This window comes from Haemaphysalis longicornis, unplaced genomic scaffold (genome assembly GCF_048455015.1).
Source record: "Haemaphysalis longicornis isolate Haplotype H1 unplaced genomic scaffold, Haemaphysalis longicornis Haplotype H1 scaffold_2, whole genome shotgun sequence".
NCBI lineage: Eukaryota > Metazoa > Arthropoda > Arachnida > Ixodida > Ixodidae > Haemaphysalis > Haemaphysalis longicornis.
The window spans coordinates 285,849,785-285,864,798 of NW_027526295.1; the positions used below are offsets into that span (position 1 = coordinate 285,849,785).

Consider the following 15,014-nt stretch of genomic DNA (forward strand, 5'->3'; position numbering starts at 1 on the left):
AGTCGAGGACCTCAAGAGAGAGACTTCTATGCTGCCACAATTCTCAACTGGCCTACTGCTTTGTCAACTGCACACTGCCTTAGTTGCAATGGCGCCGACATCAGTACTGAAAACAGCGCTGTTCTTACAGTTGAAAAAACTTTGAATTTCAAGGAAATGATGGTCACCTCGATGCTTAAAAAGGAAAACTTTCTTGGACTCACTAATGGCAGTGTTGTAACCAAACACACTGCACGACAGCCAACTTTACACAAGGAGTTTCACACAACTACAAGCACAGGCAAATCAAGCGCCTCAAGAAAACAAACCAAACCTGGGTCCGTTGTGTTACAAAGCAGACGTCCACTTGCGCCATTTGGACAGTCAAAGCAGTTTCGATTCTGTGAGCATCTACTCATACTCAAAACTACTTGAACTTCTAAGTAAATCTAATTCAAACCAACCAATTGCAAATGCCCACTTAATTTCGCACATAGAAAGCTTCACATTTCAACCATCTTTCTCGTTAGATGAAAGGGGCTTTTTATTTTTTACTCAAAAACTTCCAATTAACCGGCATAGAGTTTTGGCTTTGAATTATTGGGCAATTCCTTTCATTCAAAGTACGCAACATTGCTGGCACTACTAGCACATCACTTCTGATTAACCGCAAGTTCCAATCAAGTGACTTCGAATTGGGAGTCGACTAGTATGGAGTTACTGCAGACTTTCGGGCGAGTTGGTATTCCACTGCAGATGAGTAAAGTGCTCATTGACAAAATTTTGGCACTTCACACAACTGCAAGTAAGGTATGGCCTTTAGTGAAAGCGTGTCAATTTGAACTTCAACAATTCGAGTTTATGGATAATTCAAACAACATGATTTGGTCCAGCCAAGCTCCCACAGAAGCTTGTGTATAAAAAAGCTGCTATTTCGAACACGAGTAAGCTCTGCCACAAGTAATTAGAACTACGCGCCCCCATTCTGGCAGCTTGGTGCCTGGGGTACGGCGCCTACACGACGCTGCGTCGCCTCCAAAACGCAGTGAAAAACGGAAAGAAAACGTAAACTTGGGTCAAACCAATCAGAACCCCCATGGTGGACGTTTTCAAAGACGCATTCTTTGCAGGCCACGTTGGCATGAACACGAGTGCAGTGCTGTATGGTGCCATTTTTTAGGCAAGACTCAAAACCTGCCGCTGCCAGTGACGACGAAGAGGAGGAAGACGCAGCACCAGTGCCCAGGCTGTACCATCGAATGTCGGAGTCGGACGGAATGCCTCCAGTCTCTCCGGTTTTGCAGGAAAAGAAGCCTTCCGCCACAATCGTTTGCCAAGGCAAAATGTGCCCACCACGTTGCCTTCAAGTACAGGAGGCAGGGTGAATTCACTTATTCAAGCATCGAATTGTTGACATGCCCTGCGGCTTTCCATTCACTGGGTGCTGTGAACTTTTACTAGTTCGAACTTTAATTCAAATAGAGACTGCGTCCCGTTGCGGATTGAATTATCGGGCTTTTACTGTATAAACTTCTCATTTAAGAATTATTTACTTTTGCCAGGGTGGTTGAATCAAAAAGACAGACCAAAATTTTCTGGTTTTAAGTAGTAGCCCAAGCAACTATGGTGACCTACCATGCCTAGCCAAAACTACTACACATAATGCAGACAATACAAAACTCAATACTTAACTGGCTTAGTTTATGCCCCCTGATAGTCTACAAATTCACTTTTGTAAATCTGGTGTGACTGCCTTTGTCACCCAATATGGCTAGAATCTAGAATATGCATGATGGTTACATTGGGAGCTTCAAACAGAGCTAGCTTGCTTTTATTGACAGATTATGAAGATGAAACTTCCAAGGGGGTGACCTTGAGCTTAAATTGAAGTCGCAGAGCCCTGCTTCCTTACACAATGTTTTTAGACAAAAGGACCCATAATCCACGGCTATCATTCCACTTGGTGAACTTGGAAACAAATTAGTAACACTGCGCCCACCATTTTGCACTGACTTCTTTGCACTGACTTCTCAAAAATTGCTGTATACGTGAAGTGCAATGCGCAAATTGGGGAAATGTACACATTTATTCGCAGCTTAGAAGCGCAGCTTCTGGAAGAACCATGGGTTCTTCTTGGACTTGTACCTGCAAAACAAAAACATGACGCAAAATTATCACAATGCAGCCACACTATATATACATAGCCAGTAAACACCCGCTTGAACACTTACACTAAAATACTCACGCAAAAATACACGCACAGAAGCAAAAACACCACAATATCTATAGCCAGAGATCTGCAACTAGCTTGGAGCCATTACCATTTTTGCGTGTTTGCTTACCTCCATTTTTCCTTCACTGCCCATATTGTTTTCGTGCAATGTGCACGCTGAACAAAATACGAAGCACTTTTCTGCGGCACAGCCATAAATAAATGTTGCTTGTCACAAGGCATGGGAGGCCAGCTGTCAGTGTAATGGCCGCAGAGCAGCTCGAAAGGCCAAATTAGTCTCCACCCACACGTTCAGAAAGAGCGCAGTGGCCGTGCCTGCGAGCTGGGACACCAGCAACTGCACTTGCGATACTTCCAGCGCAATTAAAGGAAGACTGCCATCGGATGTCAAAGTTTTGACATTGCGCTGCCCAAGGACACCGAAGTATTAAATTTCGGCTGCTGCACAAATTTCTCTTGAAACAAAACTAGGCCACACTACAAGGCTGTAGCCAAACATGATGATGATGGTTGGGTTTTATTGGCGCAAGGCCGACTATGGGCAAAGAGCGCCAAAGAAGAAGTTACTGAATTATGATGAGACGTACATACTAAAATATCTGACTAAAAGTAAAGGTGATGCAAAACAAAAGACAATGGAGATGGCTGGTGTATAGGGCCAGGGTGATTACACATGGTATGACAAGAGATGCAGAAAGTTTACCTCAGCTAAAAACTTAAAAACACGTTGACTAGAAAACATGGGTTCGTCGGCTAAAAAGTATGATGGGTGCAAAGGAATGTGTCGTCTGTATAATTCAGGGAAATGTTTGTGTCGTGTTGTGTCAAGTGCCTTGCATGTGATTAGTATGTGGACTACGGATAGGCCCTTTCCACACCTGCTACACGTGGGTCCCGAAGTTCCAGTGAGCAGGTGGGAGTGCGTCGCATGTGTGTGACCTATCCGCAGCCTAGCCAGGGCAACTTCAGTGTATCTGTTGTGTGAGTCAGTTATGTAGCGTCCCAGTTGCGGTTTTGTTACGTGTAGTTTGTTGTCTGTTTGTTGACTCCAGTGTAGTTGCCATGTGTTACGAAGCTGTCGTCTGATGTGTGTCTTTAGGTCGGTGTAAGGTACTGTTGTTATGTCAACTGTGGTCATGAGAGCAGCAGCACTAGCCATTTGATCAGCGGTCTCATTGCCAGGGATCCCACAGTGACCTGGTACCCAGCATATGGTTATTTCTAAATCTGAAGCATATGCAGTCATTATGACCTTTAAAAGAACATTGATTACATAGTTTTTTGACGACCTTCCTGATGACAATGCCTGCACAACGCTTAGAGAATCTGTGTAGACGATGGACTTTGGAATCTTATGTTCGAGGATGTGGTTTGAAACGAGTAATATGCCATAGGCTTCTGCCGTGAAAATACTGGTATGAAAATTCATTGTCTTAGTTACGGTAAAATTTGGTCCGTGTGCTGCACAAGATACAGTAAAACCAGTTTTCGACGCGTCGCTATAGAATTCTGCGCGCCTGTACTTGTCCTGCAGGAACAGGAAGTGCTGCAGAATTGCACTCCTTGGTACCCTATTTTTTTCTACTAATGTGAATGATAGGTCGCATGATATAGGATGTAGATGCCATGGTGGAATTAAATTATGGATGGGTGTCTTGTGCGTATCTGAAAGAGGGACCGTGAGTGCAGAAGCCTCCTCCCTAACTCTGAGAGAGAAAGGTAAGGAAATAGATGGCCTATTTAAAAAGAGTTGCAAGTTTGATGTATTGTTCATGATGGGATTAAAAGGATGGTTGGTAAGGGACACAATCTTAGATGCATACAGCAGGTCAACATACTCCCGCTGATGCCCTAAACACCACTTGTCGCACTCGACATAAAGGCTTTCGACAGGGCTAGTGCGGAAAGCGCCGCATGAGAGGCGAAGGCCAAGATGCAGCACTGGGTCGAGCATTCTCAGTGCGGTCTTTGTCGCCGACCCATACACGACACTGCCGTAGTCGAGCCGGGACCCCACCAACGCTGTGTACAGGCGCAGCAGGAGTTGTTTGTCGGCCCCATAAGATTGATGTGAGAGAACCTTAAGAATATTCATTGCCTTCAGGCATTTACATTTGAGCTGTTTGACATGAGGAATGAATGTAAGTTTTTCATCGAATAAAATGCCTAAAAACTTGTGCTCCTTGTTCACAGGAATTGGCACATTCGCAAGAGTGATGTCTGGGTCCGGGTAGACCCCACGCTTCCTGGAGAACACAACACAAGAGCTCTTTCCGGGATTAATTTTAAAACCATTCTTGTCTGCCCAGCCGGCAAGCTTATTGACGCCGAGCTGGACTTGACGTTCGCAGATGGACATATTACATGATTTAAAAGATATCTGCACGTCATCTACATACATGGAGTAAGAAATTGTAGGCGGCAGTGACTTCCCAAGGGAGTTCATTTTTACTATGAAGAGAGTGCAGCTCAGAACTCCGCCTTGCGGCACGCCATTTTCTTGCACGTGTACCTTTGACAGTGCAGAACCAACTCTGACGCGAAAGGTTCTCTCCGACAAATAGCTAGCAAGGGTGTTAAACATATTACCAGAAACACCGAATGACTTCAGGTCACTGAGGATCCCGTAGCGCCAAGCGGTGTCGTAGGCCTTCTCGAGGTCAAAAAACACAGTCACGACATACTGTTTATGCACGAAGGCATCCTTAATGTAAGATTCAAGAGCTACGAGTTGATCATTCGTGGATCGCCCCGCCCTGAAGCCTGCCTGGCAGCTCTCGAGAAGGCCGTTATACTCCAAAAAGTACACGAGCCTCCGGTTTATCATCTTCTCGAGAAGCTTGCACAGGCAGCTGGTCAGGGCAATGGGTCGATAGCTAGCGGGAGAAGAAGGGTCCTTCCCTTCTTTCAAGAATGCTACAACTATGGCATCCCTCCAAGACTTTGGAATGTGCCCCGAAAGCCATATCTTGTTGAAAAGGTGAAGAAGTGTTACAAGAGTGTCTGTGTGTAAGTTCTGTATCATTGTATATGTAATGTTGTCTGGGCCTGGAGCTGAGGGTTTACACGTGCTCAGAGCAGCCCTCAGCTCATGTAGTGAAAACAGGGAGTTGTACGAAGTCTGTGATTTGTTGTTGTCGTGTAGGGACTTCTTTTCACAAGAGGCTTTATGTTTCAAGAAAGTGTTCGTGTAGTGTGCTGAACTTGACATGTGTTGGAAGTGTTGTGCGAGTGTGTCAGCCTGGTCTTCCAGAGTGTCCCCTGTTGTACTGACCAGGGGCAGGCTGTGTGTCTGTTGTCCTTTGAGTTTGCGTATACGTGTCCATACTTTCCGTGTGTCTGTGTAGGAGTTTATTGATGTTATGAATGTACGCCAACTCTCTCGTTTTGCCTCACGGCGCACACGTTTTCCTAATGCCTTGGCCCGTTTGAACAAGAGGAGGTTTCCCGACGTGGGGTACCGACGAAGGATACCCCACGCCTTGTTCTGGGCCTCTCGCGCCCGCCTACAGTCCTCATTCCACCACGGCCTCCGCTGGTTGCGCGGGGCACCAGAGACGTGGGGAATGGACTTTTCGGCGGCGTCGAGGATGTGCGCCGTGAGGAGTTGGGTAGCTTCTTCAACGTGTAGATGTCCTATGGATGTGTGGTGTAGTTTGGATGTCTTTGTAAATGTATTCCAGTTAGCTCGTGCTTCATTGAACCTATTATGGGAAGAGGAACTGCTTGGGCCTTTACCTATATATGTAAGTGAGGTGGGGAAGTGGTCACTGCCATATGGGTCAGTTCCCACACCCCACTCGAGAAGAGGAAAGAGAACTGCGGAGCCAATCGCCAAGTCAAGACATGAGTAGGTGTTGTGTCCTATGTTATGGTATGTAGGCTGTTTACTGTTGAAAAGGCATGCTCCTGAAGATGTAAGGAATTTCTCTATGAGGCGACCTCGGGCATCCGTGCGAGAAGAGCCCCAAAGAGTGTTGTGAGCATTAAGGTCGCCTGTCAGGATGTATGGTTCGGGCAGCTGGTCAACCAGCGCCTCGAAGTCAGAGCTTAAAAGTGAGACATCAGGAGGAATGTATATGGAGCATACCGTTATCAACCTATTAAATATTATCGTTCGAATTGCCACAGCCTCCAGGATAGTGTTCAAGGTGACAGGGTGGCATGCTAAGGATTTGCGGGCGATTATGGCCACACCGCCAGAAGAGTGTGTGCAGCCAACCCTGTCCTTTCTGTATACCAGGTAACTATTCAAGAAATTTGTGTTCTTGGAATTCAGGTGTTTCCTGAACACACATTACACTTGGCTGATTAGCATGCAGAATCTCATAGACGTCGTCAAGATTATTTAGAAGGCCTCTGCAGTTCCATTGAACGATATTTTCTCTTCCCATTATTATGTATTAGAGCTACTGGAGTGTGACTATTTATGTAGGGTCTTTCGGGGCTTGGACTCTTGGACTGGGTTTCTTTACCTCCTCTGGAGGTTTAGATGGAGGGACCCGTTCCTTCCGCTGCGAAGCAGACAGGAAGGGTCCCACATCCAAGTCATCATCTGATTTGGAAGGGGTACCCGGCGTACCGGACCCCCCGGACCTGGCACCCTTTGCGGTGCCCTTCGTTTTGGCCGCGACCGCCGAGGGCGTCAGGAGCGCCCCGGGTGGCACAGGCGGTGCGGCGGAGGTGGGAACTGCTGCAGTTTCCTCCAGCTCCATCTCCTCCGGGCCCTCGCATGTGCTTCGGGCCGGTGGAGAGGAGGAAACAGAGGGTGCAGCAGCATCCCCAACGGACGTGGATGCCACCACAGCCGCTGCTGACTTAGCAGGCGGTGCGGTGGCGGGTTGGGCCGCCAGAGGCAATCCAGGGGGGGGCGGGGGCGGGACCAAGTCCGACTCGCGGTACTGGGTCCCCGCCGAAACCAGACGCCGCTCCACCCCCCGGCGAGCTGCGTCGGCGTACCTGCCCAGAGGGAAGGAGGCGAACCTCTTCCGTGCCTCTGGGAAGGTGATGTTTTCGTTGACTTTCAAGGCAATGATTTGTTTCTCTTGTTTGAACTTTTCACAGCTCCTAGAATAGGCAGCGTGTGGTCCCTGGCAGTTGGCACAGGTGAAGTTCTCGGATTTACAGTTGTCAGTTTGATGATCATGTGCTGCACATTTTGCGCACGTCAATTTACCACGACAAGACGTTGTGCCGTGCCCAAACCGCTGACACTTGAAACAGCGGCGTGGGTTTGGCACGTAGGGTCGGATTGGACATCTCAAGAAACCTGCATTGACCGACTCAGGAAGGCTAGAGCGGTCAAGTGTCAAGATTATGTGCTTAGTTGGAATTATTTCATCATTTCGGCGTATGGTGATTCGCCTCACTGCTGTCACGCCCTGATCTCGGAGGCCCTCGAGCAGATCTGCTTCAGTCTCATTCATTAGATCCCGATCAGAGATCACGCCCTGGCAGCTATTGAGGCTGCGATGGGGCGTGATCTTGATGTCAACATCTACCATGCGCGTTTGCTTGAGGAGGTTAGAGGATTGCTGTTTGTTTTCAACTTCTATCAGAACTTCTCCCGTTGTGAGTTTCTTAGCCTTGTAGGACTTTCCGACAAGGCTTTCAAGAAACTTGGAGATTAGAAACACAGACTGGGAAGTGATTGGTTTTGCCTTGTCAACAGATTCCATGATCAGAAAGCGCGAAAAATTATCGGGCTTTGGGGAAGAGATCGATTGCAAAGGAGGAAAAGAAACTTCGGTGCGGCCCCTTTTCGGGGGCCGATCACGTCTGGGGGGGGGGGTTTGAAGATGCCATATGATACATTGGAAAGCAGGGAGACGGGGGTACTTTCTCCTTTGACCTTACCCTGGTAGTCAAAGAGGTCCCGGAGCTCCCTGCCTGGTAGACAGGCAGGGAGCCCATCGGCCGGAGCTTGACCAAGGCTCCGACGGCCACCGTTCGTGGTTTCTAACCCTCCACCTATAAACACATTGCCACGGTTGGATCCAGCGTATGTTTGGGGGCTCGGGGTCCGCGGTATCGCCAGTACCGTCACCAAGATTGCTCAAGGTGCCCCGTGCGGGGCGTTCGTGGTTTCTAACCCTCCACCTATAAACACATCGCCACGGTTGGATCCAGCTTATGTTTGGGGGCTCGGGGTCCGCGGTATCGCCAGTACCGTCACCAAGATTACTCAAGGTGCCCCGTGCGGGGCTGTAGCCAAACAGCCCACAGAATATATTTCAGCCTTCACATGAGGAGGAGGCCTACTTTTAACTTGCAAGAAAGCAGAACAGGCTTCATTATTGCCACTATAAAAAATTACGATGAGCAATAACCCACATGCATTTTGCATATAATTTAGCTTGGCTAGTACAAAAGAACGCTTCCAGCCCAACAAGGAAACAAGATGGGGAGGGACCACAAGGGATGGGCAACAGATTTGCCAAGCTGAAGCACCTGAAAGAGTTGAGTTCTTCAGGCACCACGCAGGCAGCCAGAAGCAATGGCAGAGCACACAAGAGCTTCGAACAGCCACACTACAAAGAAACCTGTACAGAGCACTCCTGTCGCCACTGCAAAGCTAGGTCAACGATTCCCCAAGGAACCCACCTCTCCTCAAACTTGGCCTTGACCTCGCGCCTGGACTTGCGCCTCTTCGCGGGGTCCTTCCACGTCTCCTTGTTGACAACAGACTTGTCGAATGGGATCTCCACCGTGTAGCTGCACATGGCACACAACAGTGAGACGACGACGCACAAAATGTGCTACGCTACAGGTGACACCATATCTGGCAAAGCATCCTACTTTGCACTTGTCTCGAAGTAAGCTCTCGCGTCCAGGGGCCAGGAGCTATTGGACTCATATGGGACTCGTGACTAGGGTTCCACCCCGTCTGACGCCTGCGAGCGTCACCTGAAATGGGCTCAGCGAAAGTTGTTTCTCTCTCTCTCTCTCTCTCTCTCGAAGTAAGCTGGACAGATTTCACTATTCAGTCCTGCAGCCACATCAAGCTAGCCTGCACAAAACTGCTGGCCACCTTCACACGAACACGGGACAAGCCGACATTCAGCCCCACATGCCTGGCTGGCCACACAGAAATTTAGCATTACATCGCAGCAGCATTTGTGCTTTCCCATGCTCAACATCGATGCAAAGCTCAAACACTGGATGGCTCTATATATATATAGCAACACCGTCTGCACCCATGCATCAGTATGTCAGTATCATGAGCACACCAGTGGTGGCTGCTAAACAGAGTAGAACGCAAAACCCTCAGGTCGATTTCTCTCGAGGCAAGCAAAGCTCATTAAGCGATTCAATGCGCACAAAGGGACCCTGCAACACTTGCCATCGACTACTAGTAATGTATTTTGGGATAAAGTCTATTGTCCCAGAAATATCCTCCCACAAGAATTATGAAAATCTGTTCACAATTAACGAAACTACGCGCGATGAGAAATCGCGCATAATCGTTCCCTCTCAACTCGACCGCGAGAACGCGACGAAAGCTGCGCGTCCTCTCCCGGATAGGGGGGCGGCCTTCGATATATCACATGCCGGGGAGTTTTCTCCTTTTCTCCGCAACGCATAGAGGCCTATTTCCGGTCCGGTGTCACAAAAAAGCAGGCATGGGTGCCGGCTCGCAAGTGCGCGCTTGGGCTGGTAGGGCGTTTTTGAAGCAATAAACTTTTGTAGTCGAGTGGTTCCGTTGAAAGGGAAGTATTGAGCTCATCACTCAAACTCCGCGCACACTCAAAACACAAAAGAAACGGCAAAACTGTGCCTACAGGTTCAGGCATAGAAGAGGTTCGTACACAGCGATGACGACGGAAATGGGAGAATCTAGCCGCGAAGTTGACCAGTGACAGCCGATTGGGCAGCCATGGCCTATGTGACATCCCTTAGGCCATGCCAGGGGTTGCATAATGAGAACAACTGAAGAGAGAGCGGTTGGTTTTTCCGCGTCTTTTACATCGATTTGCGCGCTCACCGCTTCACGTGCTTGTGTAATATTTGGCTCAGGTATTCCCGACAGTGTAATCTAAACGTCGCGCAGGTTTACTTGCACTGCTCAAAGAGTGTTGCAGGGTCCCTTTAAAGGAGCCATGAAGACAGAATACAAGTTTGTTGTATTCGAAAGATTTCGCGTTTTATAGTGCCCACAGCGCTTGTCCGGCAGCAAATGCTGCCGTGCTCACTGAGAAATTGACCAATTTAGGTTAAATTTTGCCAAATAGTGGGTTTTCGTAATGTCAGAAGCGCATGTATTCAAGCGAACTTCCACTGCGTCATTCGGGTTTGCGGCCTTATTGCCAGTCAGCCCTCCCAGATGGCGCTGCTATAGTCATCGACAAACCGTTCTCCGCCGTTGCTTTGTTTTTGAGCGTATTTGCACCTGGCTTGTTTTCGTTACTCTAAAAAGTGATCGTCTCGTGAAGCCTGGGGTATCCTCGACAAACAAGGTCACGTAAGACAACGCCGCTTACGCCAATTGGCCAGTGTCCTGTAAAACAACCACAAAGCGGCGGAGTGCTGTGCAGCTAAAACAAGCATAGTGCGCCCACTACCAACAGCAGTGCGCATCGGTACTTCTGTGCGTTTTCGTAACTTTCATTGTACCGCACCGTTCTTACTGCTTAAAAATGAATATGTATTACAATTAGGCGCAAATAGGTCGTTCGGAAAGCCTATCAGCCGTGCCTAATTTGCGTTTGCTTTTCCTTGATTGATTGATTGTAGGGCTTAACGCGCCGACGCAACGCAGGCGATGAGGCGCGCCGTAGTGGAGGGCTCCGGATTAATTTTGACCACCTGGGGATCTTTAACGTGCGCCGAAATCTCGTACACACGGGCGTTTTTGCTTTTCGCCTTCATCAGAAAAGCGGCCGCCGCGGCCGGGAATCGAACCCGCAGTCTCGTGCTCAGCAGCAGAACGCCTTAGCCACTGAGCCACCGCGGCGGGTCGTTTGCTTTTCCTGTCCTCAGCCAATCGCACAGCTGGGCTCATATGACATGATAGGTTCTGTTGCGGGTAATGAGCTAGTAGGTCGCATGGCCATTCCGTTTTTTCCTAGTTATGTAGCTTATTTAAGCGAAGTGTGCATTAACAGTGGTGTCAGTAGGATTCTATCGAGGCAATCTCTCGAATGAACCGAACTTGTGTTTTGTCCTCATGGCTCCTTTAAGCATTTTACAGCCGACAAACATGGCAGAAGCGCGGTATGGCGATTATTGAGATATCGAGGATGACATCCAACGATAACGTCGGATGTCAAGCATATTGTTTTACAGAACCAAAACTTGTTTGAATGCTAATCTTGGACATCATCCAATCAAGGTGCACCTCCTCCTGTCGTCACAGCCTTTAGTTGGTGAGGCCGCCGCAAACCACGCATGGTAGTTTTTCTTTCGCACTTTATAAAATAATTACCGACTTGTCAACCAGATAAACGATTAATTGAGCCAGTCTACACAGTGCAAGCAAAATTGGGAGCTTGACAAATTCAATTCAGTGTCCCTTGAAGACAGTCCGACTTCATTTGATGAATTCACAAAGTTTTCGATATGAATATACCGTATAATGCGAAATATAGGTCGAGATTTTTTACAGAAAAATTTGCTGAAAAATCACCCCTCGACCTATATTGCAGTCACTGGCAGTTGGCATCTGGCGACCGGGCAGCCAATCGAGCCCATCCAAACCCCAAAGGCACCATCGCCACCACACCATCAATCAGACGCGACGCCATCTTTGTTTTGTTGCTTCTCTCGCTGTCGGCGAATGTGTGCGTGCAATTTTCTTCTTGCTCAAAATGAGTTTAAGCACTTGGTGCCAGTTTACAGCAGCATTTAAAAGAAAAGTTCGGGGTTTTCCAAGGCCAATGACATGTCCGCCCTGCACCAGTTCGGTATCACCAAAAGAAGTTGCTAGCGGCATTAGCTGAAGGGGCAGCTCTCGGTATGCAACGCTCGGAAGGCCTCGTTTCATGGGCGCTGCTCTGTGCACCTGTGCTGCTGTACAAAGGGGCAAATTTTGTCCGCTAGCCTCGTGCGATGTTTCTAAGAATGGATACCCCAAGATGTTTGCTGACCGCCTGCACAGACTGGCTGTCACTCCAGTCTGCACACGAGTGTCCCATGCTTTGCGCTCGCTTCACGATGGCATCGTCTTGCGAGTGTTTAAGAAGTGCTGCATAAGCAATTCCCTGGACTGCACCGAGGACGACCTGCTGTGTGGGCAACAGCGAGCCAGAAGCAGTCGTCCGACGATACTTTAGACAGTTTTAAATGAGTAATCTGAGACGAGACAAGTTACAGTCTCAATAAAACAATGGTTGGTACCTAATTTTTTTTTTTGCATTTTTCGGCTACAAGGTAAGGGGGTCGACCTATATTCCGCCTCGACCTATATTCCGCATTATATGGTAATTAGTACTGAATCTGTTGCACCCGATTCACTTCAGGCGGGCCCTCGGACAATGGACATCGAAGCTTTCACCTGTCAATTATCACATGCCTGAAACATTGCGTAATGCTTAAAATGTTCGCAAATTAAGGTAACCAATGCACTTTATGGATGAGACAAACCAGACTGGGTCCCCAGCCTCAACATGGGCTACTTCCGAGTGTTGTAAGGTGGGCATCCAACTCTTTTGTCATGTTCGACTCTAAGACCAAGCGTAATCCAAGATAACACACTAAAGCTTGATGCTGGGTACACAGTTGGACTAATTCAAAAACAGCGCCCAGACAAAGATATATGGAGCGACTAAAAAAGCACTCTTGTTTGTCACTTGTATCTGCACTGTTTTTGAATTAGTCAAAGCGTGATCCGTTATCTTGCTCTGCTCATAATTTCCTCTTCGTCTACACCGAAAGGAAAACACCTGAAAATCATGGGTGGAATCTTTGTCGCCCAAGATGGAATCTTTGTCGTAGCCGTCGCACCTAATTTTATCCCGTACTTGCCTTGCAACTGTTCCCACCCAGACCCTGTGCGTAATCGTTCAGCTATTTATTGGGAGCTCAGGCAGAGGACAGGCATGCGTTCAATGCACCAGAACACTGTCACCAGAGCACCTCACCGTCACTCGTACTCCTCAAGCACACAGCATGACTATCAGGGAGATAGGTGAAAACAGTAATAAGTATGCATGGACGCACATCTTCGAGAAGCCGATGTACAGTTAAAGGGATGGATCATAAAAAAAAAAAACCATTAGTGCTAACATTTTTCTTTTGCAAGTCAGGAAATTTTAGTTGGGCGTTTGATATTGCAGGAGTTTTGCAGGGATAGTATATGTACAAAATGTGCATCTTAAATTTTTTCGGTGTGGAGCAACACAGACATTTTTGCTTATTTTCTTGTTTGTCCCATAACTTTTCTGTGCAACTCTTTCTCTTTTATTCCAAATTAAAATTCCTGTTTGAAACATTTACCACTGCAAAGAAATTTACTCTTGTACAACTCAATACCACTTATATGCCCCTTTTTTTGTTTTGCGACCGGGAAGATATTGTTAGCTAGACTACCCAAAATCACGGTTTTTCCTGTGGGCAGGAAAGTTAACATAATGACAGCTCACAGGCATGCCACACTAAAGGTTAGATACTCTTCACCGATTCATTCCTTACATGACGGCACTCGCCTGACATCTCAGTGGATAGTCGAGTCGAGCTTAGACAAAATGCTAGCGTAGGTCTTCAATTAGGGCCCCAACATGACCCTACAATTCACTTTCCCGTAAGGACACCTGAAAGGCCATCACCATTTCGCCCAAAGCCACTTCGGAGGACTGTACAACAGAGCGTAGGGTTCTCACCGGGTGGGCATCAGGTGGTTGTAGTTGTACACCTTGAGGAAAGGCTTGATTTTGCTGTACTTGGTCAGCTTCTTTTTTCCCATCTTCCGGGTCACCTTGCGCGGGTAGCGATCAATGCCGGCCACCAAGGCATGCCCGTACTGCTTGTCTGGCGTGCCATCGTCGTTGTTCTGGAAGGACAGCATTGGACGTGGGTCTAAACACTGCGCAGACTCGGCTAACAAGCATGCCTCCCAAAAGCAGAACGGCTAAGTGACCAACAACCGGAAAACGCTCAAAGCATCGTCGGCACACCTAAGGTGAGTTAGCCTTGGCGTGGACCATTTTACTAAACGAAACTGCCGCCGTTACAGTAGCAGGCATCAACAGACAGGTTTCCAGAACACGCTAATCAACTGGCAAAGCCCCTCCTGAATTTGCATCAACTACGCTTGCTGCTATGCCGATAACAACGTTGTTACACACACAGCGACAACACTTGGAGCAGCGCTACGAAGCACAATTACGGTGATATTCTCAGCGCGTACCTTGACGATGACAGCCTTCCTGCCGGCGTACTTGCCGCTGAGGATGAGAACCACCTTGTTTGGCCGCATAATCTTCCCCATTTTCTGCGACAACACGCAAACCACTTATGAATAGGCCACATTTTGCACAGGGATGCACAGAAATCTTGATAGCGCTGCGTGAACAAAAGGATCTCAACTTAAAATATCAGGAATGCACCCGTTAACCAAGCATGAGAAATACGTTGCGCTGGAAACGGTGTTTTGGTACGACAAATTTCTTTGCTTTGACTCACGCCACGAATGTCGCAGCGCATAAACACGACAACGTTAATGTTCCAAATGCAAACCACGGCACTTGTGCTGCAAAACATAGATTTAATAAAAAGTATACAAGATTTCGGACCTTACAAGGGTAAAAGTAGTATAAATTTAGCGATTAAAGCAGATTGAAATTGCACCTACGAATATTTGGCAGGC

The 15,014-nt window shown here is 47.8% G+C and overlaps 1 protein-coding gene across 1 annotated transcript; it reads right to left on the reverse strand.

The window, feature by feature from the left end:
• Positions 1-2,046: 2,046 nt before the first annotated feature.
• Rpl27 (ribosomal protein L27) lies at positions 2,047-14,992 on the reverse strand. The gene is made up of 5 exons (XM_077700807.1): positions 14,941-14,992; positions 14,556-14,639; positions 14,029-14,198; positions 8,816-8,926; positions 2,047-2,124 (listed from the first exon to the last, which is right to left on the reverse strand). Exons 2-5 carry the CDS (start codon positions 14,634-14,636, stop codon positions 2,076-2,078), a joined length of 411 nt encoding a protein of 136 aa, XP_077556933.1. The 5' UTR covers positions 14,637-14,639; positions 14,941-14,992; the 3' UTR covers positions 2,047-2,075.
• Positions 14,993-15,014: the final 22 nt, after the last annotated feature.